The sequence below is a fragment of the Labrus mixtus genome, chromosome 11 (genome assembly GCF_963584025.1).
Source record: "Labrus mixtus chromosome 11, fLabMix1.1, whole genome shotgun sequence".
Lineage (NCBI taxonomy): Eukaryota > Metazoa > Chordata > Actinopteri > Labriformes > Labridae > Labrus > Labrus mixtus.
The window spans coordinates 7203647-7229823 of record NC_083622.1 but is presented as its reverse complement, the minus strand read 5'-3'; the positions used below and the strand labels follow the sequence as shown (position 1 = coordinate 7229823).

The window sequence follows — 26177 nt, the reverse complement described above, 5'->3', positions numbered from 1 at the left end:
GTCGTCACATCCGCCATCTTAGCGTTAGAAGTTCAAAACTTTAAGTTTAGTCTCTGACATTTTTATTCCTTTGTTTTCTGACCGAGTCCCCGTTTATTCATCACAACGTGTGATGTCTCTCCCGGACAGATTATTTACCTTTGGAAGTGTTAAAAATTTGGCATGAATCGGGTCGACTTTTGCTGATTTTAATTGAGTTTTCTACATAAAGTGACTTAACTAAATTAGCACCAAGGGCCCCTGCACCCAAGGCAGTCCTCCTCCACTCCAGCTGTGTATTTGTGTGTGTCACTCTGTGTGTGTTTAGCTAGCGGAGAGCGAGGGGGAGGTGGATGGAGATGGTATCAATCGCCAAGCCAGGCCATTGAATGTATTGATTAGTTACCTTTCTTATTAACATGCTGATTAAAGAGAGAAGGCAGAGAGAGAGGGAGAGGGAGAGGGAGTGAAAGAGAGGCTGCACACACTCCTCGCCTTCGCCTCGGCTCGGACGGATGGACGGAGAGGAAGCAGGAAAAAAGCAGCCGCCGCGGCCATGAGAGAGAAAAGGATGCAGAGTGGATTTAACAGCCGAGCGGGGAAGGAAAATCAGGGAATAATTGGGAAGAGGAGGAGAGAGGGAAGCGAGAGGAGGAGGAGGAGGAAGAGGAGGAGGGGGGGGGGGGGGGGTGGATGCAAAGGAAGGGGGGGGGCTGACCTGACTGGAAAACTAAGGAAGGAAAAAAGAGAAACCCTGCTGCCTTTGATCCCCCACCGAGTTACACCGGCTGACTGGCTGGCTGGAGAGACTGACACACACTTTTCTGCTGTGAGACACTCATTTACACACACACACACACACACACACACCTGCATCCACACTTACACACACGCACACACACACTCGCTGTGAGGCTGACAGGCCGAGGAGAAAGCATGCATTATCGAAGCAGAAAATAGCTCATAGAGTGTGTTTGTTTGTGCTCGTGTGATCAATACGCGGGGCCTTTTTAACTGTATTTTTATCAGCGAGTGACCATGTTAAGCAGCGTGCGGTGAGGGATTTCTTAAGATGCATGCCAAGGTTTTCCGAGAAAGGGCGCTTTTTTATTCCGAGAGGGACCGGAAGGTGTGGAGGGCAAGATGGAGGAAGAGAGGAAGGCAGGGAGGGAGGGAGAGGCATTTGAAGGTGGATGCAGACTTGTTTATTTGTATGTTTGTGTCGACGCGTTTGTGTGGGTGTGTCTGCATGTTTTGTCACTGTTCTCGCATGGAAGAGGAGGAGGAGGGATGGTTTTCTATGCAGCAGAAGCAGAAACTGACACATGCATGGCGTCTCATCAGAGAACATTGTTTTTTTTTTTTTACAGAAGGCTGTGTAACTTGTCTGCACGTTAAGTAAACCCCGGTGGCGTTTATTATTGTGGGTCTAGTGATGGCGTCGTGCAGCGAGAACGCCACAGGCCTCAAAGGTGCACGTGTGTGTTTTAGAGGCCTCGACCTGTTCATGTGTCTGCTTCTGCTTGTTTTCATTTTGATGCCTGTAGCTTGTAAAATTACACCAAAGATGCTCGGAAATATGTCAATAGTGTTTCTCATATTTTAAGATAATCCCTGAAATCAGTAAAAGGTTGTCGTTAGATTCAGGGGAACCAACCATCTATTTCTGCTCCAGTTTGATATCACCATCATGCATCATCTCTATGACCTAAAACATACTGAGAAACATCTGTGTCCTCACTCCTTGTATTTTATTCTGCAAGATAGCTTGATACTTTTCTATTTATCTCTGCAGCTTCCTTCCTAAATTACACAAAAAATAATAAACGAGCAGAGAGACTTGCTTTAGAAATCAGTGTTAGGAATCAAACAGGGAAATTGTTTTTGCAAATTATCAGCCATCACTGTGGCTGCATGTCGTCCTTATTTAACACCCAAACTCCAGAAAATTAAAAAAAGGTTATTTGTGATAAATATTTGACTCTTTTTTAAGATCACTGTTTAGACATTTTGCCAAAAAAACTACCGGATATGTTAAAATACAAAAGCCTTGATTGAACAAAATGCAAATTAAAACAAAGCAGATTTCTTGTTTATCCTGTAACCCTGCAGAAAATGTGGAGCTGACATCTTGATACTTCTTGTTTTAATCGCCCCCTGCACCTGTAGCAGAGCACGTGAGTGCAGACAGGGCTTGACTTCTCCTGCATGTTTGACTGAACATGGAAAACACTAATTGTTCAACTTTTAAAAACTTCTAATGAGCACTGACTCCGGGCTAAGAGAGAGAGAGAAAGGGAGAGATAGGGAGATGGGCCTGCAGGAGGAAAGAAAAGAAATATAAACTCAGACATGTAGTGACTTATCGACCTTTGCTCCCCCTCGAGCTCCATTTTTTGCATAAATTAAAGCCCTTCTTCCTGCCCTGCGCGGCTCGGGCCACCACATAATTTCATTTGCATAAAGAATGCGGAGCCAATTACGGAGGCAGTTATTTACATTTTATATGAAAAATAGTTGTAGGGCAAAACGAGAGGCTGATTAAAAATGCGCGGATCGATACGAGCTCGGCGCGTACTCGAGGCCTAACGCGCGTTCACGTGCTCAAATACAAACAGACACATCTCCGCGTGCAGACAGAAATATCATAGAAGCAGCTTTTTTAAGGCTTTTTAATTTGATAAAAACAAAACAAGATGATGTCAAAAACAGACCCAAACTTTACTAAATGTTTGATTCTTGCAGGTGAAACTCTCTCTCTCTCTCTCTCTCTCTGCACATTATTGGCTCATCTGCACCCGCACGAGCCCGAACGCAGTGAATTAAACGAGCGCATTTGCATTAATCCAGATATGATCGATAATAACATTATTCACGCTGCGAAGTCAAGTTTCCACATCAAGGCGTGCACGATCATTACACTGCAACTAAACCTGCAAAAAAAATTACAACCCAGTCAGTGTGGCTCAAAGGTTACCGTTTATACCTCACCTTTATTATTTGAATTTAGATAGATAGATAGATATATAGATAGATACATTCCCAAGAAATTGGGTGAAGGGTTTCTGGGTGTTCTGTACCCTCGGCCTGGAATCTGCTGCAGAGTGACTTGAAACTCAAGGAGCTGTTTCCTTAAATGTTTTTAAAATCTAAAAGGAAGCAGAGTCTGCAGGATGTGGAAGCTTTCACCTCTAGTGCTTGATCTACTGACTCCCAGATTTGACTCTTATGGTTCTCTCATCATGCAAATTGTAATGTTTTTGCAAATTTGACTTTGTGTCTCCGTCTGTAAATTTGTGTTTCTGCTGCTGACTGAGGTTCTTAATCCCAATGGGACCAACCTGGATAAATCAAATACACCCTAACAAATATATAAAAAATACACAAATTAGAAATAAATATAAACATCCAGAATTGAGCTTATCATCCTCCTCACTTTCAGATAAAACCAACAAATGAGTCAGGAGTTTCAAACTGAATGTAAACATGCTTTGAAAACGTGCAGAGGTGTGAATTAGCATCCGCTTCAAACACTTGAAGACACTTGCATCATGTTGTCAGTTTGTCTGTGTGTGTTTAATGTAAATGTAAACCATAGGATCAAAATAAATAATAATTATGCATTAGACTTTTCTGAACTCTCAAAGACACTTCACAACAAAACAAAGAAGGAATAAAGTCAGAGAAGGAGGATGAGGACAGAGTTTGTTAGAGGTTGTAGGCGATGTAGAAGAGGTGAGTTTTTAGGGATTTCTTGAAGGTGGAGAGTTGGGGGGGGGGGTCTCTGATGGTTTTTGGGAGTGAGTTCCAGAGGGTGGCAGTGGCAATGGAGAAGGCCCTGACCCCCCACCCCCCCCCCCCCCCCAGGTAAATGTTACAAAAAAAACAGTGATGCGCATTTTAAAGGGTGAAGCTACTTGATAAGGAGAGCTGATGCAGATCCAGTGATGCTATGAAGAGTGCAGACACGTCATCAGCTGATTCTGTGAACTAATCATTCATATAGGGTCCATTTGAATTAATCGTCCAGAGTTACAGATTTTAAAAAAGTGTATTCTTGTTTATTTTGCTGTAAAATAAAGTGTGAATTTAACACACACACATCAGGGGAAGATGTTGCAAGTGTGTGTGTGTGTGTGTGTGTGTGTGTGTGTGTGTGTGTGTGCAGCAGGCCACGCGCTGTTAATGCACATAAACTGGAGGCCTGCTGCACGCTCACATGTATCTGCAGCTTTAAAGGAAAAAAAATCTAAGGAATTATTGTTAACATTTTAATTTTAAATGTTGCACAATAGATTCAATAATTATCATGCACGTGCGTGTTTGATAATCATCAGTATTTGAGACCGGCAGGTTGACGTCACTCACTGTGTCTCGTTTTAACGTCAATATGGTGTTTTTTTTTTTTTTTACATCGATGCTAATCCCCACCTTTATTATCAACCCTATTATCATTATTATTATTATTATTATTATTTTATTATTATTATTATTTTTAATCTTTTCTTTCCAATCCGGCCAAATTAATTCGGTTATCGATTATTCACCCTGTGATCTCGCTCAGGTCCCGTGGTAATAATTGATTTGATCGATTGGTTCGAGGTGGGAAAGAAATAATAAAAAAAGAAAGAAAGAAAAGGGAGATGACAACAAGAGAAGAGAATCATGACGTCATGATGCTGCACTTTTTATTTAAATTAGGTTAATAAGATTCTTCCTAAAAAAAAAAAGCTGCCATTACTAAAAAAAAAAATCAGAATTTTAAAATGTGTAATTTTTTAGAGGATCAGTTTAGAGTCTCAGGATGGAAACGGAAATCTTAACTGCAATAAAACACAAAAATAAAATCGTTAAACGTGTAAAATAAAATATTAACACTTTAAATATTAAATCACACGAAATAAAACAAAATAAATCATTTATTTCAGAGCAAAAAAATATCGATATCTATGCTCAGACACTTTATAAAGTGATTTCTAAATTATAATCACGAAAGTATCTTTGGAAAGTTTACTGTTATGACGTCATTTACGTTAAGTCTGCGTCTAACGTTCAGAGTTAAACTCCAGTCCTGAAGCTGCTCGAATCAACTTTGATTTCATAACTTTATGTTTCCACCTTGACGCTTTAAATTAATTAATGAATTAAAAACACAACCTCACACACACTGCGCGCGCAACACACTCACCTTTATCAAAGAGAAATACATAATTTAATTTAATTTTAAAAACTTCAGAGACACGGAATCTGATATTTTATATTTACTGATGGGATGTAAAGTTTAAATAACTTCTGACCTTTAAAAAAAAGTTTTAAAATCAGTACCTGGGCAGGAAAAACGCGCGTGCTCTCTGCACACTACAGGTTGATGTCAGGCCTGATTCAAACATAAAGTAAACATGTCTGCAGCTCTGAGTCACCTGTAATCTCTCTCACCACAAAGTGAAGCGTCACTAACTTAACTAAGGATGTTTATATTTAAAGGGCACGTGAACGAGCTGCTGTGTGGTGCGGTCTGAAGTCCGGTAATATACTCATTATTATAATGAATCTGCCTCTCTCTCTGTGTGTGTGTGTGTGTGTGTGTGTGTGTCGATTTTAATGTTTATTTTATGCATCTGTGTCGCTGCTGTGTTCATGTCTGTGTCACAGTGTTTGTTGTTGCATCATGTGTGATATTCTCTAAAAGTCTAACCAGGAACAAGGACTGCACATTAGCCACGGCTACATGTCCTATAGTCCTATACATCACATCTTCACTTTAATCAGCTGTGAGAATGCCTGCATGTACCCACTGTCCCTGACAAATTAACTGATAAATAAATAAATGAAATATCCTCAAGATGATCTACAGAAACACCGTTAAACATGGAGGGGACAAACATCAACATTAGACACACTTTGATTTTACCTGAACGTCTTTACCTGCAGCTTTGGATTCTTTACGTGCAGATGTGGAAGCTTTACGTGCAGATGTGTACAGCATGGACACGTCAGGTATTTATGTTGTGAATAATTTCCATTGAAGAGACATGTTTGATGACGTTTTCTTGCAAATTGATGATTTTCTTGAAAACGATATTTGCCACAGAAAGTCTCGAAAAGATGAAAACATTGTGTGTTTGTTTTTAACAGTCTCACCTTCAGCCTTCTGTATTTAATGTTTGTATGTGTGTGTCAATAAATAATAATAAAAAATAACATGAGAAAATCAACTTGTGCACTGTGTTTGTGTGCGTGTGGAATGAAAACAAAAACGTCTAATTTACAGTCTTATCTAAAATCCTGAATCAGCAGCAGCATCCTTCCTTCCTTCATCAGCTTGTTTACACTGCTTGACGATTAGGCTATATAACATTTTGGAAATTAAAAAAATACATTTTCAGCAAAATACTGAATTTATAGAACACTCCAGTGACGTCATCACACGTACAATCAAGCTGCTTATGCTGTTTTTAATTCTCTGAATTATTCCCCTCCCTCCTGTTGGACGCTGCTTTTAAAAAGCGACATTTACATCCTTTTTGGTTTTCGCTACTGCAAAAAAAAAAAAAAAAGAGGAGTCGATATCTCATTCAAACCCTGCACGTGCACTCTGCACATCCGTTATCATTTACCTATAAGTGATGACGTTTACTCGGTGATTAAACAGCAGGTTTTGGGGGCGTTGAACGCTGTAAAGTACAGGATGAATAATGTCGCCTGTTTAGCTGCAGCATGCAGGCAGGCCTCGCGGGACGAGCATGCAAAAACTCACCCATGGCATGCAGAAAAAAAACCAACACTCGGCTTCTGGTTATTTTCCTCTGATTAAATATGAATTTATGCATTTTGACAAACCTCTCGTGGAGGAACATCTGCACAGGGAGAAGCCAGAACGATCTCCCTGTAGATATTTCTATTTCGCTGCAACACTCGAGAAAATTCATTTTCTGCCTCGCTATCTTTTTGCCTGATTCTATTTATTCTGCAGCACATGAATGGTCATTTCAAGGTCACAGCAATGCCCCCTGACCCCTGACCTCTGCTTGTAATATCGGCGGAGGCAGGATTTGATGCAGGCCCGTACACGTCCCTCAGGATAAAACGCATCACGCAGGCAGCTAAATGGTCAAAAGAAAAAAAAATCTAAACACGCTCTATATTGGCTTCAGATTAAAAGCTTATTCCACACCCAGCATATTGAAAGTCACTTTGGATGAAGGCACGGCAGCTAAGTGGCTAAAATGTGAGTATTCCTTGGTTTTATTTATGGCCCTGGATGTGTAATGGAGGGTTTGATGCTCTCACTGTAAGTCCCTCTGAGAGCATCAGCTAAACGGCTGCAATGTTAATGTTTTGGCTGTAATGTTGCTGATCCTGCTGCTGGGAGGAAAGTGACTCTGGATGGGAGTTAATGCGTTAAAATGGCTCCTATAGTGATGTAAAATATGCAGCGTACTGTGCACATAATTTCATCAAAGAATTTGATTTTCTAGTCATATTTAGGAATTTGTATTTTTACATTTTTTTTTCGTTATTGGATTATCTGTGACTCCTTGTGACCTAGTGCTGATAAATCCGGGACCTGAACGCCCCACCGAGTGTCAGCTTCCCCGTGGAAAGAAACTTGGGGGCCTTCGCAGCTCGGGTGTCAGCCTCCCTTCTCGGATTTTGTAGCCACAGAAGGTGAACTTTCACCCCGACCTTCCAGAAGGACCTTTTATTTTCGCTCTGTAGCTGTTGACCATTTTTACCTCCAGCTACTCGCCATCAGTACACACACACACACACACACACACACACACATCCCTCCGTGCTGGCTGCGCGCGGGGCGGATCGATAGGGCAGCATCTGCTCCGGGAAGCCGGCGGTCCCACACCGCGCACCGCTCCGCTGTTTCCAAACGCCAGAACTGCTCATCTCTGAAAATTAAACTGACAGACAGATATGATTAGTATGCGCGCTGCCTCCCTGCTCTGTCTGTCTGTGTGTTTCTCTCTGAGGCGCGCAAACATGCACGCACAGGCCTCGCCATGCAGACTATGTTATATGCTGCTTATATGCACACACACACAGGCGCCAGTGCACATTAATGGGACACCAATACCACGTGAACGCGCGCTTATACAAGCAAAATGTGTGCACAAATGGTTTCACACACAGTCACAGGTTAGACACATTAAAGGCTCGCTAAAATGCAGTGGCCTACTCTTGCGCACGCACGTACACGCGCGCGCACCCAGCAGGCCCATCCTGCAGTGTATCTATTCGCTTCTTGCAGCAGCAGCAGCAGCAGCAGGTCGAGGGTCTTCTGAAGAAAAAAAAAAAGAAAAAGGGTCGCATTGATCTTGTTGAGGGACTTTCCAGACTGAAGTGTTGGCGCTGTGAGTGAATGGAGCCGCGAGCTGAGTGCTGATTAAGAGCTGGCCTAAGCACGAGCGTCACTTGACAGCATTTATTCCTGAAAGGTTGAACAAGATGAGGTGTCAGAAAGAGAGAAGTTAAAGAAATGCAAACAAAACAAAAAAAATCCTGTGTGAACGTTTGGTACTTCAGAGAAACAAACAAAAAAAACAAAAAAAAAAACAACTAAACGTCGTTATGTGACGACCTGGGAATAAGATGGCGAACAGCAGAGCAGAAATTGATTATTTTTTTCTCCTCGAGTCAATAAGTTAGAGAGGCTATTTACATAACTGCATATTCATCCTTAATTTGTTTCTTTTTTTTTTAATCATCTCAGGGCCTTCTCATCTGGTCCTGCACTGATTTCAAATATTATAAATCAACCAAAAATGTCTCTATGAACGTCTTAAAATGATGCAAGATAAATCACAAAATCTTCGAGTTTCTTTATCCCACTGTATCTCTATGTGGCAGATAATTCAACACGGTGACAACAGCAGCAACAGCCTCACTTGTTACATATAAAAGAACTAAACGACATTAGCTGCAGCTCGTAAAAATCCATTCATCACACACAATAAACAGCCGAGCGCAGCAGCGACCAGGATGTGCGCACGTAATTCATAAGCTGTGCATGCAATCAGCTGAAGAAGGCTTAACCTGTGTGGTTATTAGAAAGAGAGCATCTTCAACCTCCACCCCCCCTCACTCACACACCTCCTCCCCTCATCACCCATCAACCCCCCCCACCCACCCCCCTCCGGAGAGAAAGGGTTAATTGGAGTAGGAATTTCATCGCACATCTGTCAGATTTTTAAGGCCGTGACGCACTGAAAGCAGAGAGTCAATGTGAGCAAAAAGGGGGAGGAGGAGGAGGAGGAGAAGGAGAAAGAGTTGGTGGTGAGATCGATGAAGTGGCAGGCAGAGAGGGAGGAGGAAAATCTCACGAGATAATGAAAGAAAAAAGAGGAGAGCTGCTAGTGTAGAGCGAAAAAACCAAGCCACAGACCCGGAGATTTTTTGCGTGGAGTGGGAAAACAAAGAGTGAACGAGGAGCGCGCCAGAAGATTCGTCCGTCTGTATCGCCGCAGATGGTTGTTTTGCACTCTGCTTTTGGTGAATGTAGCACCCCGGGGCGCAGAGGACCAATTGTGTGAATCTGCAGGGCTGCTCGGCGACACAATCGGAGACATGCACAGGACGGACAACAGCGGCGGACGCGCTCTGAGAAGTGGAGAATAAAAAAAGGTAGGATCCTGCAGATCTATGGAGCTTCGCATGTCGATGATTTTCTCTCTGAATCCCCGTCGTGTTCGGCAGTTAGTTACCGATTCGTTCAGATTCATTACATGTGGTGTAAATATGCAAACGCACTGGTAATGTTGGGCTCCTCGCATGCGCGCTGCGTCTGTATTCATAACTTTGCATAAGGATGAAAAATCACGTTTTCCAAAATTAGATTTGGTTGAAGTGGTTAAAACAGAGCTATCGTTGATTTCTCGTGTGTTCCGCGGGATGTGTGAGCGCAATTGATTTAAATGCTGCTTTATTTTGTACCATTTGGCACGAACGAGTGTGAATCAGTGCTTATGGCTGAGAAAATAAACGTTTTTTTTGTTTTAGGTTGTTTTTGTCCTTTTTCCTGTACCGATGAAAGTTTAAATACAGAGGAGTAACAGCGCCTGTCTTGTCTCACGCAGGCACAAAAGCGAGGCTTCTGCCGAGGAACAAACCAAAGAGACAAGAGAGCAGAGTGCTGCTGCTGCTGCTGCTGCTGCTGCTGCTGCACAAGACAGAATCCAAAAAAAAAATCACAGCAAAAAAGCTCCTGATGCTGCTGCAAACTCGTTCTCTGGGAGTTTGAGGGAGTTTGAAGACAGTACTTAACGTTATCAGATAATTAATTAGACACCCCATAAGCCCGGAAATCAATTAATTCACAAATCAATAAATCCATAGTCTGGTGTAACAAGAGACCTTCCAGACTAGCTAGCTGTTGAACAACAATAACAAGAGGAGAAGAGCAACAACGACGACGACAACAACAACAACAACAACAGGGCCGAGAAGTGCACATTTATTTCCTGAATTTGAAAGATGGATGGGAGTCTAGGGGAGATGTCGCTCCACAGCCACAGCCACTCGGACCTGGCGCACAGTCAGGACGGCAGGGCCATGCTGCACTCGCGGGACCTTTCAGCTGCTTTCCCCAGGCCCTCCCTCGGGGGACCCTCCATGTCTCTGGAGCACGAGCCCCGTCCGCCGGGCTTCGACCACTCCATGTCTGCATTGGGCTACAGCGGCGACTCCCCGTCCAGCTCCGGAAGCACCTACACCACCCTGACCCCCCTGCAGCCCTTCGACGACAAGTTCCACCACCACCACCACCACCACCACCCGTGTCTCCCAGTCAGCAACGTCATCGGCAGCTTCACCCTCATGCGTGAGGACCGGGCGCACCTCAGCACCAACTTCTACAACCCCTATGGCAAAGATCTCGCCATGTCCCAAAACCTCTCGCCCCCCTCCACAGGTTCAGGCCTTGGCTCCTCCATGCACGGCTACGGCAGCCCCAACGCCAGCGGCGGCCAGATGCTCCACGGCGGCTATGACGTCCACAGCGGGAGCCTTTTCTGCAGGACATCAGATTTCGGCCGTGAGATGTCGCCACCGGGCCTGGGAGGAGGCGACGTGTCGGTGGGGCATCAGCTGAACAAAATGGAGGCCCACCAGCATCCACCGAGCCACCACCCTCACCTCTACAGCCAGCACTACCAGCCTCACCATCACCCCAGCCAGCAGGCCTCCAAGATGTCCGAGCACCTGCACTCCTCCTCCTCAGCCGCGTCCTCGCCCGGAGAGGGCATGCTGTCGGGCGGCGGTGGAGGCGGCGGCGGCGAGGAGATCAACACCCGGGACGTGGCCCAGAGGATCATCACCGAGCTGAAGAGGTACAGCATCCCCCAGGCCATCTTTGCCGAGAGGGTGCTGTGTAGGTCACAGGGCACGCTGTCTGACCTCCTGAGGAACCCCAAGCCCTGGGGCAAGCTCAAGTCGGGCCGCGAGACCTTTAAGAGGATGTCCCGCTGGCTGCAGGAGCCCGAGTTTCAAAGGATGGCCTCGCTCCGGCTAGAGGGTAAGATCAGGCTTTGCTCTCTCTCTCTCTCTCTCTCTCTCTCACACACACACACACACACACACACAGAAACCACAACAACAAACACACTCTCTCTCTCTCGCCCCATGTTTTCCCCAAACACCTTCCTTCTCCATGTCTTCCAAAAAAAAAAAAAAAAACCTCCTCTCCAGCACTCAGTATGCAGCTCAGGTTGAGACATGAGGAAAAGCATCACACTGATGTTTCCCTCCTTTACACCACTGTGAATGTTCCACTGGTTCTTCTATTGTCTCAACAGCCGGGGTAATAAGAACTTAGCTTCACATCGAGGTCAGTTTGAGCTAGAAAACAGGCCATATGTGCCGTTCCTTTGTTTACTTTGCTCCCAAACAGCTCCTATTGATTAGTACAGTAGCTACAATAAAAAAAAGCCACAGACATTTGCCCTCCTCTTAAATGAACCATGAAGATCAGCGTGAGCAGCGGGCTCGCAATTTAATCGCTTTTGAGCCCACAAAATAATTTGTGCAGATATGCCACTCTGGAGCGATTGATTAATTCGAGCAGTGATTTATATCTGCTCAGCGCGTGGCCGAAGTTGACTTGGCAAGGTAGCTGATGCAAATTAGACTTGAGCCTTTGCCAGGCGTCCTTTATCAACGTCGTCACCGAGGCAATTACTGCGCGGCTAAATACAAATGTTGTTCTGCTCCGAGGCAGCCACCCTTCTGCACGAGGTTCTGCACATCTGGAGCACGAGAGAGGGTGTTGCTGAAATGTAATTCTGTGTGCCGGATCGATTAGTCAGCCAACAGGAAATTAACTGACTCGGATAATCAATTAATACATTTCACGTCTGAAGGGGGGAAAAGAAATGCTGAGTGTTTGTGAACTCCAGCTTCTGAAATTGCAAAAATTTAAAATGTTTTTTCTTCTTTTTTTAAAATATTTTTTTGGTTTTCTTGTTTGTCAGACAAAACAGGCAAATTAAAGATGGAGGACGGACATTTTCTAAATTCTTTAAATCTTTTTTTTTTCAGACATTTTCTGATCTATATTCTCAGAAAAAAAAAAAAATAAAGCAATGAATCCATAATTGTAAAAAATCATTGCTTTCAGCCCGTGTCGTATTTATACAGATTTCACACAGTAAAGATTTTTTTTTTCTCTTTTGAAAGGCACATTGTAATCTGCTGCTTGACATTTAATATTCTTCGGGGATGTGGGCAGAAGACACGACAGCACGCTGTACAGGGCCGTGTTACAGTGTTGTCCCTCCACAGGGACCGAGGGCCCATCTGATACACGGAGCACAGAAAGAGATCCAAGTGAACACAGTAATATGAGAAGAGCGTGGACGAGTGTGTGTGTGTGTGAGTGGTGTGTGCTCTCTGCGGGGGTCTGTGAGCGCTACGTGTGTGCGAGCCTGCCCAGTTGATCACTGCTTTTCGCTCTCTGTCAGCAGCTCGACTGATTAAGCCCAACAACACAATAGGGTTCATAGGTAATGATTGTGCACTCTTGCAATCCCTTCACAATTATTGATCTTTGATTGTTGGGCTCTGAGAGCACATGTGTACATCCTCCATTCAGCAAAACGTTACAGCAATCACACCCTAAAAAGCCCTCTTATCTGAAGATGACTTATCTCGGGGTTTTGTTCTTTCATTTGACAGAAATGTGTTTTGATGAAGCCAATCCCGAGAATGAGTGAGTGCTTTGTATGCAAAACGCCTCGTCTGTTCTCACAAAAAGCCAATCTTCCCGGTGATAAAACAGCTCCTTTGTTCGTCTGTTCTGATCATCAATCATTCTTTCTTTATTTCCAGCTTCCTTGTTTCCTCTTCTTTACAAACACAGACGTTATTTTAACGAGTCAGTCCTCCAAGTCCGAGCAGCCGATCAATCAGGCTCATAAAAAATTAAGCTCCCTACACAGAGAAGTGTGCTAATGTTTGACGATGCTGCTCTCTCGCTCGCTCTCTCTCTCTCTCTCTTTCCACACACTCTCTGAAAATTGCATATTTACTTCTTGGCAAAGAAGCCACAATTTGGACAGCTCGGCACTTTTCTCCATAACCTACTTTCCGAAGGGGGTTGTTGTGTGTTTTTTTTCCCCCCCACTTGGCCAACCCCCTTTTGTTTAATTACAAGCCTCTATTGATTTCCATGGGAAAGAGCAGCACGCCTTGCCCACACACACCTCGGCCGCATCGGCAAATCGAGACTGGAATTAGAATGCGCGGTGCCCTGTGCTCCCCCGGTCTGAAGATAGCTCAAGTGCTCTCAGCTTCACGCCTCAAGTTTTAAGATGATCCTCCTTAATGCAGCACTCGCTTAAACACATAGAAGGCCCTTCAGTGTCAGGCTGCAGCACTGTGTGTTTTTTTTTATTTTTCATAACTCTGTCTCTTAAAGGGGCTGCAGAGCGCTCACAGTCATTATTAAACGAAGCTGCTGCCATTTTGTCTCCTCCAATAATTGTCTTTCTGCAGAGACATTTTGCTAAACAAGGAGGAGGTGATCCCTCGGATTTATCCGCAGTATCTTGTGTTATTTTTTTTCTTTGTGTGTGTGTGTGTGTGTGTGTGTGTGTGTGTGTGTATACTCTATGGATTACTGTATATGAGATGCATCTCTAGCCCAACCTCAGGCTGTGGAGGAGGCAATCAGGATTTAGTCGGAGAAGAAGAAGAAGGCGGGATAAAGACCACACAGCCTATGCTTGGACACTTAAAGTCAAGGAGTGGCGACGGAGGGGGGATCAGAGACTATAACTTTAAAGATGATGGCCGAAGCCCTTGACTAAAGGTCTAAATGAATAAGAAAGGTCAATGCGGTTTACGTGTCGGCTCTGTTGCCTGCACCACCCCCACAGTAATGAAAGCCACAAAGCCTCGTCCACCTCTCGCTGCGTACAGTCCACGCTCTACGAGCTCAAAGGTCACAGCCGATTCCATTTGCATATCGGCAATCGTAAAGCAGGCCGGCGTGGCCTGAGCTGCGCAGCACCGAACAAACACGGTTGTCTTGTTGGTTTTTTTTGTTGTTGTTTTTTTTATTTATCTGGCTCCTGCAGCCTCTCCGGCGCTGAAGGGGTTAACCAGCCTCTGTGGGTCGAGGAGTCTGAGCTGCACAGATTTAATCAATAATTTCTATCAGCCCCTGGCCCAAGAAATCAGCAGGGGGTGGGCTGGGGGGGGGGGGGGGGGGTGAGGGGGGGGCGCAGGAGGGAGGGGGTTGTGGGGGTGTTCTGGCTAGGAGGAGGAGGAGGGTGTGTGGGTGGGTGAGGAGAGGAGGGGAGGGGGGGGGGGGGTGTAGGTTGAGACGCCGGGGGGTAGGGAAAGGGCTTTCGATCACGTTTCAGCAACACGAGGCAGGGGCATACATCATGATTAGGGGCTGTTCCCACGATCATAAGAAGCCTATAGGGGAATATTTATGTCTCCAGGAGTAGCCCCCTCGCCGCCGATTTATAGCATGGTAATTGTGAGCCTTTTACACATGATTACAGCATAAGGAAGCATTTACTTAATGGTCGGCGTTATGATCGTCAGGAAGCCAGAGAGAGAGAGAGAGAGAGCTGAGGACGGGGAGGAGGAGAGCGTCAGGACGCCCTGACTCCTCCAGCGAGCCATAAATCCGCGCTACAAGCGAGCTAGCCAGCACTATCATGTCATTCCTTTCATTACTACACGGGCTGAGAGTGCACCGCCGTGTAGACCATCCATACATGCAGCTCAAGCTCCTCCCCCCCTCCTCCAGCCCAGAAATATCGATGGTGGAGACGGTGCAACGCCCGTGAAAAATGTAGCATTTGGGGAGAGAAAAATAATTTCACTTGTAGTGATATTGACATGCCGTTGACATCTTGGCCTGTTCAGATTTTAATGAGACGCGGCTCGATAACGCTCAGAAATGCAAACGAGCCCTGGATGCCTAAAAGCTAACGGGCACCTGTAATCTCAAGTTGACAAGAGCCGCATCCCCGCGTCCAAACATTTCCCCTCAGATAATGATTTTAGAGGAGAGTATTCTCGGGGAAAAAAAAATCAGATTTATTCACGTCCAGCGGAGTGCTTCTTAAGTTTCAGAAACTTCGGCTGGATGTCGGAGCAATCAGAGCCCGACCACGTGGCGTCCGAGCCAGCTGTGAGGCGGCCGCTTAGTGACGTCGCTCCAGTGGAAAAAAAAAAAAAACTGGCAGTAAGGTCACACTTATTTCTCAAGCACTCTGCTAATGGGGAGGAATTTGCCGCTGTGAGTTTTGAAGAGCCGCTCATACAGTAAACATCGGCAGCAGACGCTGTGTGAGATGTTTGTCGATGGCGAGATGTAAGCCAATCAATCGATCTGGTCACTGCTGCTTCGAGGGCGTGTGGTTTATTTATTGTATGTTGGAAGCGTGATTGTGTCTTTGTGTGTGTGTTAGGGTGTAAAAACATGTGATTTCAAGGTTACCCCAGACTGATATCTCCATCCTAACAAGTCATCTCTGTCAATAATGGAGTTCCATCAACAACAAGGACAGATGTGAAGCAGAGCATACCTAACACATTTTTACTAGAAAGACGCTTGTTGATGGTCGTTTTACGAAGAACGAAGCGTCAGTTTCCTGCTTCAAAATGACTCGACTCCAGCAAGTGCAGAATGCTGCTGCTCGGGTTGTAACCATTACAAATCTCAGGTCCCACATTACCCCGATCCTCCCCTCCCCTCCGTTGGCTTAAATCTTTAAAATTATTCTAAAATCAATCCTGTGTGTAACGACACACAGGATGGATTTTAGAATAATTTTAAAGATTTATTTTTTGGGCGTTTTGTACCTTTATTGGAGAGAGAGAGAGGACAGTTGATAGAGTTGAAAATGAAGGGAGAGAGAGAAGGGGGGGAAGGGAGCCACAGGTCGGATTCAAACCTGGGCCGCCCGCTTGGAGGACTACAGCCTCCGTACATAGGGCGCTCTCACTAACCACTGCGCCACCAGCGCCCCCTTTGAAAATATTTTAATAACCCCCCCCCACACACACATTACAGAACTTTTGGCTCCTTATGCTCCAAGCCGAGATCTCAGATCATCAGGAGCACCTTCATTAGTCGTTCCTAGATCAAGGCTGGTAACCAAGGGCGACCGGGCATTTGCCATCAGAGCCCCTAACCTCCCTACCTGAACAGCACACTCTGAACCTGTTTTTAAATCCTCGTTTTAAACATATTTTTATAGGAAGGCCGTTTAAATGATGTCCTACGTTCATTAATTTAATTATTTATTTTTCATAATTTTATAGCTTGCCAATGTTTTCATCCTCGTTTACATAAGTGCTACATAAAAACAGTTAGTTTTATTATTATTAATATATTTATTTTGGTTTTCAGATTTTTGTTTCCTGAAAATCTTCATTTGAGGAGAAAAGCGGCTGAAACGATTTTAATGTTCTGGTGAATTTCCTGCCGTTAAGAAACATTTTAGCCTCTAAAAATATTAATAATAATAAAATTTAAACATAAAGTACCTTTTAAAACCTGAGTTTACAAAGAGCTTTACAGCAACATGAAGATATAAAGCAGAGCAGCACGATAACAATACTTACAAAGTTACAGCAAAAGGAAACGAAACCTTTCAAAATAAGATGTTTTTGTGTGTTACGGTTACACTTTAGTCACTTTAGCCTCGGAAAGCTTCCCAGAATCAGACTCAGCTTTATTGAACATGTATGCTTACACACACAAGGGATTTCTCTTCGTTAACTGTGCTCTCAATGTACAAAAGTACAACATTAAATATCAACATAAAATAAGCAAAAACACTAATATATACAAAGCTAAATAAGACAGTAGTGCAGTGGTGAGTAGTGCAAAAATGCCGAGATGAGATTGACAGTAAATGTGTGATTATGTAACAGATGGTTAATTTACATGAGGTAGAGTTTTTCAGTTCCAAAATAAAAGACAAATATAACAAACTTAATGAGTTAGCATTCTAGTTTAAGTAAGGAGTAAATAAAATAATTTATATATTTAGAAAAAAATCATCACAGCACAATTATGTTAATTGCAAAATAAAACATTTCCTAGTCAGATTTCTGTCTTCTAGTCCAGCAACAAACCGAACCGCTGCTCCTCCTTTAGTGTGTGTGTGTGTGTGTGTGTGTGTGTGTGTGTGTGTGTGTGTGTGTGTGTGTGTGTGTGTGCACTCATTTGTGTGTTGTGTGCACTTTAAGTGTGCACACAACACCAGTGCTTACTCCTAGAAACTCGTTTGATACCCTCAGCAAAACGGTCGCTCAGCCGCACGGCGCTGATTGAAACCTCTTAAAAGTGTGCATTTAGGTAATTGCACGAATTCCCCCCCCCCCCGAAAAATATGTTTGAGTCCACTTAAGGCTTGGAAACACCGCGGGCAATGCCGAGTCTGCTCGTTTCACTCACCCCTGACGTAACCCCGCCTTTAATAGAAAATAAATTAGTTCCCCTCTAAAGTGATTATTACTCACTCGCCGCCGCCACATGTAAATGAATTTTATGAGAAACTAATGATGCAGAAGTGTCCACTCAGGGAACGGAAGAGAGGATGTGGAAGGAGATGGACGCTGGAGAGAGAGGGGGGGGGCGGGGGGGTTGAGGGAGGAGAAGTTGGCTCGATACACAAAGGCATAAGGTTGGTGTTGTGTTTCCTGTAAATACAGAATTACAGCATGTTAGGGGGGAAAGGTTCAGCGCGGGATATGCAGAGGAACATGCAGCCTGGATTCAAAACGCTCGTCTGATTCTCAAAATGGATCTGAGCTCGGCCCACGCACATCAGGCTATTTTTTTTCTACCACGCTGGACAAAACGAGCCGTCTTTTCCCTTTATCCGGGTTTTTTTTTTAAAATCTTTTAATCTTGAGACTCTTTGTGAGGAAATATTGATTACATAATTGGGCAGGCTTCCGCTGCTACACTGGTGTTTAACCCAGACCTTCCATTTTTTATTTTCTCTGGTTTGGTGTAAGCAGCACTGACATTAAAAAACTCAAAATAAGAAAAGACTTCATCACCTCTACAGGCCATTAAAAAAGTTTGAATGCAGCCAACTCTGACATCGAGCTAATTTAGTAAGAAATACTGATTTCTTCATCCTCTCTGGACCAGAGTGAGAATAACCAAATCTCTTTTACGTGGGAGTCCTAGCCAAGACAGCGGCACAAAAGTTTCACACAGAGAACAAAAAACCGACCCTTACGAGCAGAAATTACATCAGACGAGACGTTTCTGCAGCCTCAAGGAGTAAGACGTGTGCAAAAATTGGTCAACTGATCCTTAGTCTCGTTTTTTTTTTAAATCATCCAAGCTACATCTCGGACTAAGATCCACCGCTCGTCTGCAGGATACAAACACAGTGAATCTCTGCATCTCTAAGTGGGATGTGTTTTTTTTTGGAATACATGGCCGTCGGTCTTTGATGAAGACGTGTAATTTAGCTCTAATGTGCATGCAGGATGTTAATAAACGCAGCGTGAGAGCTTAAGCCTGGGCACCAGGTTTCTGTTTCATCCCAGCAGCAGCTCGCTGGCAACAAGACGTGAGGTTGAGCGTCTTGATTCCCTCACCGCACAAAGAAACAAGTTGCTGATTCATCTCTTTTAACTAATCAAATGTTGCTTAGCTAATCTGTTTTCTTTCAACAAATCCACTTTCGCTCAGCTTAATCCATTTGTCCTAGTTAGGCAGAGAGTGCGTTAGCTAACCTGTTTCCCCCTTTTTTTAATTTCTCCTCCATCCGTGTGCCCGCAGCTTGCAAGCGGAAGGAGCAGGAGCAGAGCAAGCTGGAACGCAACCAGGGCCCCAAGCGCACCCGGCTGGTGTTCACGGACCTGCAGCGACGCACGCTCCTGGCCATCTTCAGGGAGAACCACCGCCCCACCAAAGAGCTGCAGGTCACCATCTCCCAGCAGCTCGGCCTCGAGCTCTCCACTGTCAGCAACTTCTTCATGAACGCCCGCCGACGCAACGTCAACAAGTGGGCGGACGAGGGCCGTCCCTCCTCCACGGGTTCCTCGGGCTCCAGCGTCTCCTCCTCCGCAGTGTCCTGCAGCACGGCATGATGACGGAATGCCGTGGATGTGCGGCGGGGAGGGCGCCGAGGGAGCAAGGGGGCACATAGACTGGTCTAGGCAGAGACCAGCCGTAATAAATGTCCTCCTCGTTATCAGAAGGAGCGACGGAGCCAGCTACTATAGATGATTTTATGAAGACGAAGCATTTTTCCCAAACCAAAGTTGATCGCTCCCTTGAAATGGAAGGGGGGCGATACCCAGAGTGATATGAGCGCAGGATGCGAGGGTCCTGCTTGTATAGTCGAGGGCGCAAAAATGATTTGACTCAAAGACGAGTCACGCCCTCACATAGACTTCATCTCATTGCGTTATTTTGATTATCTAGATTAGAGATAATGAGGGTATTACAAATCAGGAGAAAGCATATTTTGGTGTACCTTCAAATCTGTAGTCATCTCTCCAAACGTGAAGAATCAAGAGGTGCCGTTTGCTCACACCTGGAGAGCGCCATCGTGTAACTTTTTAATCAAAAGTGTTCGCCATCATCCAAAGACGTTTAACCTCCCTTACTGTTCTTATGGTTCCCTTTTTTTTCCTCACAAATCAAGGTGAAAGAGGAAGGAAAGGTTTTTTTTTTTTTCTCTCTCTCAAGAACCTTATTCCCCTTTCTTAGCATGTGTTTCCATGGCGACGGTTCCCAGGACTATATGGCATTGTTCCAAGTTCCGAGCCTGGAATTATCAGGAGGGTTCTGTAGCGTCCGTGACTCCCAGCTGTCAATCATCCACCACCAACAGGAAGTCTTTTTCCTGTGAGTTTTTTTTCTTTTCTTTTTTTTTTTTTGCAAAGATGGTCCCACCTTGAATGAATCAGAGTTTTCAAGGGGGAACCGCATCGTGCTGCACGCCAGGACAGAATCAATAAACACAAGCGAGAAAGCAAAAAAAACAGACTTATTGGTGCAACCGTCTAGCTTTAAGACTCTCAGCGAGCTTCCTAAAGAAAAGCTCCGCAGCCATTTTTTGACTCAAAATCAAGCCAAAAAAAACCCAAAAACAAACGAGAAGAAGGAAAGCCAACCTTTGAACACAAAGGTGCACGGGGGAAGAGATACACCTGACACAATGTATAGTGACATTGTCGTATTTTTTCCACTCATACACACCTCTGCTCCATTACGAAATCTTTTTTTTACAGATGTCTAGAAAAAAAATGGAGGAATGTGATTCTTTCAGCCCTTTTTGTACAGATTTCAAGCACATCGCTCTATTTATAGAAAAAAAACACGTTGGAAGTGTGGGGCGGTTTGTTTCAGCCCCACTGACGTACAAGGTCATTTTTTTGGTCCACAAAGGAAAGGCTTTAACACGCCTCCTTATAGCCAAGAGTCAAATCAAAACCAAGAACGTTTCAAATGCAATTGCTGATCTGATCAATGTATTTATTACTGCATTTGTGTATTTATTGTTTTCCCTTTTTTTTTCCTCTCTATTTATTTGGTTATTTATTTATGCTATCTATATACTGTAAGTATTTATTTAACAATGCTCTGTATGTCTGTGTGAAACTGAAGACTTTTTCTGATGGGCACTTTTAGCTGTAGAATCCCATCGTAATACCAAAGATTAACATTGCCTCCCTGAATGTACGGCCTGAATCCCTAAAAACCCCCCAATACCCGATCTCGACCCAGCCCCGCCCCGCCTACCCTGTGATGTTCTGTATCTCCCCCTCTTGAAGGCCCGGCCTTTGTTTTTGTTTTTTGTAGGAAAATGGGGATTTCTTTACTTTTGCAAATGTCTCTGCGGTCCGCTCTAAATGCCAAGGCCAAAGCTTGTTTGAATGTTGTGATAATATTTATAATTATTAATACTATGAATAATTACAACAATAATAATAATAATAATTCTGATGATGTGGCATCCCATAGGTTCACAGGTTGCTTGTAAAGTTGTGTTCAGACCAATGCCATCTGGCGGAGTGTGTAAAGCGTCTGGGGACCCACTTAAAGCGCCGAGCGAAGGCCCCATTAAGTGCAAGTCCTTTAGGGTCACATGCAAACATGCGTACTGTGTGTCTGCCTGGGGAAAATGCATGGTTGTGACCCCCCTCCACATCTCCCTCACCAGCCCCCCCCCCTCACCCCAGTGCAGTGCAGACACTCCTGTCTACGTTCAACTCAGTGTGATCTCACCGTCCTCCACATGCCAAGCCCTTCTGCCAGTTGTCTCAGTTCCAAGAGGGTTTTTTAGGGTTTGTTCACGGACCTCTGGGGTTTGTAAGGCGGGTCCCTCATTTCTGGGGATCTTGGGTTTTTACTTTCCCAGGGTTCTGAATGTCTTACGGATTGTTCCTGGCCCTAAAGGGTCTCAGGATTTGTTTCTGGCCTTCTGCGATTCTTTCTGGATTGCTTCTCATCCTCTCAATCTCTGATTTGACTGTGAGGCCTTTGAGGCTTTTTGGGGAGGTTTGGTTTTGTTCCTCGGGTTCTGAAGGTCTTGGGGTTTGTTCCTGACCCTTTCTTTGTTTTTATGGTGTCTTCCTAATGTCTTGGGATCTTAGGTTAATGTGCCCTGAGTTCTGAAGGTTTTCGGGGTTTGTTCTTGGACCTTTGGGGAACTTAAGGTGTCTCACTTATCTTCTAGGGATCTTGAGTTTTGTTGGGTTCCAAAGGTCTTAAGGTCTGTACCTGCTGGTCTTGGGTTGGAAAGGTATGGGCACGCTTAGTCGACCAAATGTGTAAATATCATCCTGACCAGTCAGCGCCAGAATAACTAGTCGGTTAACAATGTATTTATATTCGTATATGCCAGTCAAACTGAAACGCAGTCACCCGCCACTAGCTGGGGCTGTAGGCATAGACTGGCTGTATCTCCGGTTAACGGGCCTGCTCTCCCCGCTCTACTACCAGGATGTAAACAAGCACAGGGAACAGATAGCATCTCGTAGGAGCAGCTCGGTTTAGCAGGATTTCGATCAGTAAAATGTCGATAAAAAACGTATGTAGGCTGTTTCGCCACACTCAGCACAGACATGTGGACGTTAACCTGCAGCGAAAACCAAAGGCTGACGGTGCTAGCACTGCTAATGTTAGCCACTCTCTGCAGAAATTACATTGTTTACCTGCAGACAGTTTTGTAACCAGTTTAACCGACTAGGAAATCAGTCGCCTTGGAACGTCCCAAGAACCTGATTGTCAGGGATCTTTGGCTCATGTGCAAAGAGTTCTGGACCCCTCAGGAGTTGCCTGTTGTGAGGGTCCTCTTGGCTGTTCCTCCTCTTCTGCAAAAGTTTATTCCTCATGCTAAAAGGAATCTCTGATATTGTGGTCCTGTGGGCCCCAAGAGGTGGTTCCTGACCATTTAGGGTTTTGCGGACTGTATATGGCCTTCTTATGTTCTTTTGAGTTATTCCTCATGGTCTGTTGATTCCTGGTTGAATTTGAGGCCTCTTAGCCTGAGACACAACAGCGTCCATGTGTGTTGCGTTCCGTCTGCGCCATACCCGAGGTTATGCTCTATGTGTTCCCATGTTGGACTTCCTGTCTGGGTCCATCTGCTCCGTTCCGATGAACGTCTGCTGGAAAAGTAGACTCGGCGTGTATGTCTAGCAGAGCAGATTGGTGCTGCTTGAACACGACTCAGACGGGCTGTGGTGCTGACAGCACAAACAGGAGTATTGACTCGAGAGGGCGCGACCAGCACCAGAGTGCGTGGAAAGGCAGAATGCGGCACACACGGATGAAGTGGGGTCTCCTGGATAGGCTTGTAGGCTTTGTCCTTGTACCGCTAGGTTCTAAGAGTGAGATCCTCATCTTGTAGGTTGCTGCTGTTGGGGTTTGTGTCCTTTGCCAGGTGAGCGTGTTTGGGTTTACTCCTGATGATCTGGGGTTCTTGGGGTTTGTTTTAGGTTTTCTAACATTTTTAAGGATCCCTCCAACAACCTGCACAGGCAATAGTGATTTGATTTGTCAGCATTCTGCTTTGTGAATGCCTAAATCAGAGGAAAAATCACCTAAGACCCGATTCTTTGACCCTTGTGTAAATGCTGCCAAAGAGTGGCGAGGATAGCTTGGCGGTTTTCCACAGACTCTCTCTCTCGTTTCTCTCTCTTGTTCTCTGTCTTTAACATTGGAAGGGGCGGATTGCCAGGGCCCCCTTCACAGCGCGCACTTGAAAGACGGGCGGTCATGAAAGAGGCCATCGACTTTTTCGCAGACTTCAAAGGGGAAGCTTTTTTCATCCCGTCTCCTCTCTGGGTATCTGGTCTGGGGTCCGCTCTTGGCCAGACCTGTGGGCTTTAGGGGGCATTCAGAGGGGGCGGGAGGAGATCAGAGAGGAGGCTGAATCATCCAGAATGAGGACGGTGGTAGTGGTGTGTGTGTAGGAAAGGTGGGAGGGAGGCTGTTTGAGGAATAGGAGGTGTTGGAGTAGTGGGGCATGGAGCTGAATTAAACTTTAATGAGCAACAATTGTAAGCATGCTGAGAGCAGAGGGGGGCGGTGGTGGGGTGTGCGGTCGAGTCAGTACAGGGGAGGGGGAATAAAAAATAAAAGACCTTGGAGGCTCCTCTGCCGACCCCTGCTTGCTACTGTCATTGTATCAAAGCTGAGGTGACACCTTTCAGGTTTCTCTTTGTCCGTCTGACTGGGAGCCTAAAATGGAGACAGAGCTTTTTGTATTGAGCCACCTTCTGCTCCTGTCAAGTGGGAGAGATCTTCCCTTTACTGTGCAGGAAGGAGGCGGGAGGCAGGAGGAGGGAATCCAGTAAGCTGCTGCAGGTGATCCGCATTGCTATGTAAGCCTGCGGCACCCCCTAGTGGCAGTCTTAGAAATTTGATCCAGAAACAAGTCTGGAAGCCGAGGCTGTCGCAGAGCCATTCCAAGGAGGGTAGAAATAAGAAGTTAGCAGAACTGAAAGCTTATTTGTACTTTCAGGATTTAAAAAGAAAAAAAGACAAAAAAAGACCAGAAAAATGTAATTATTTTGATAAACCAAAAAAAAAAAAAACAACAACCAAAGATTGATGGGTGACTGCTGAATCAAAATGTATCAAGGGTAGTTTTAGCAGTTTCCTATCAGAGCTACCGTAGCACTCAGAGGATTCAAAAAGCACCAGTGGGGTTCGGCGTGCTGACTATTTATGTTGCATTAAACAGTATTATGTTGACCTGGAACTGAGAAACTGACATGAGGCAGTGTCTTCAGATGGAAGTCTTTTGACTTTGTGTCCTCCCCCCCGCCTGTCCCCGCCCCCTCCCCTGTGTGTACATGAAGACTTTACCCATCTACCTCAACTGTGTGAGATGTTGTGTGGCAAAGATATTCCTTAACCAAAGAATCCATCCTGTCAGGGTGTCTGTCTAACTATCTATCTATCTATCTATCTATGTCTGTCCATCCGTCTCTTCTTCATGCCTTTTACTCCAAACCAAATGTGCTGGAATCAATCCGCAACAGGAGCCGAACGAGGCCCCCGTCCAGCCAAAGCTAAAGTCCAGTATGCTAGAGTGTCCCATTGATCCATGTTCTGTATATACGTCAAATCATTCTCAAGACCAAAAAAAAAAAAAGAAGGAGGTGACAATCCAAGCAAGGAGGATCTTGCTGTAATCAACGTTGCCTATTCCTTGTTTTTCCAAAAGCTAGAATCGTGTGACTTGCTGTTAACAGAAAAGCCCAAGAATCAAGCACTCATCCCAAAATAAAAAAAGGTCGGAGGAGACAGAAGCTATTTTTCCACATTTGTAAGCCACCCCTCCCACCCCTGTTTTTTCCAAAATGTTTAGTGTAGTTGAAATACTGTTTGATCCCACTGTTGTAAGTAGGAATTAATGAAATCCATACAAAAAGCTTTAAACGGGGAAGAGCTGAGGGGAATATTATATTTGACTGAGTCGGACTTTCCTCAGCTCGGACCCGACCCACCATGCTTTATCGTGCCATTCTTGTCCATGTGTTAGACTTACTAATGAATGTGGCTAACCAACCAAAGGCTTTAAAAAATAAAAGATACACAACACTTTAAACGTCAATCATGGTGGGACATTTTGTATCAACAACTAAAGAAAAATCCCTTTGAATACCTCATGTGAAAATTGTTTGTTGTGATGTTGCACTAAAAAAATAAAAATGACTCATTTGTAACCCAACACTGCGCTCTGCCGACTTTGTTCTGACCTCATTGGAGGTGTGAGCGAGAAGCTCCGGATGTTTTTAAAGGGCAGCACCAACACAGTCATCCAGAACATTTCAATCTACAAATGAACTCTTACACTGGATTATATTTACTTTACAAGAATCAAGACACGACCCTCTTAAGCTGTTCAATTCCTTTAAAGAGGGCATATTATCCACCTTTTCAAACAGTCACCTGTGGTCTAAATGAAACATCTGTGCTGTGCTTTGGTCCGAATATAACATGAATCAAGCACCAGAGGAGGTTTGTGACCCTGTATCTCATTCATCCTCACACACACACACGCACACACACTTACAAACTGTTGAGCCAGTTTGTGACACCGCAAAGAGAAAATGTGCAGACGGCTTTTCTCCGCATTCAGACGCGAAAACAAGAGTGAACTGCACAGAGCAGGACAGCATGTGCTCGTGTTAGCATCTGCATGTTTTAAGTGCAAATTCTTTTGTGGATT

The 26177-nt window shown here is 44.7% G+C and overlaps 1 protein-coding gene across 1 annotated transcript; it reads left to right on the top strand.

Annotated features, from left to right (window-relative positions):
* The first annotated feature begins 10433 nt into the window (after window positions 1–10433).
* Window positions 10434–25676, top strand: onecutl (one cut domain, family member, like). Its single transcript, XM_061049775.1, has 2 exons — window positions 10434–11503; window positions 19262–25676. The coding sequence occupies exons 1-2, from the start codon at window positions 10465–10467 to the stop codon at window positions 19570–19572; spliced, it is 1350 nt and encodes a 449-aa protein (XP_060905758.1). The 5' UTR covers window positions 10434–10464; the 3' UTR covers window positions 19573–25676.
* Window positions 25677–26177: the final 501 nt, after the last annotated feature.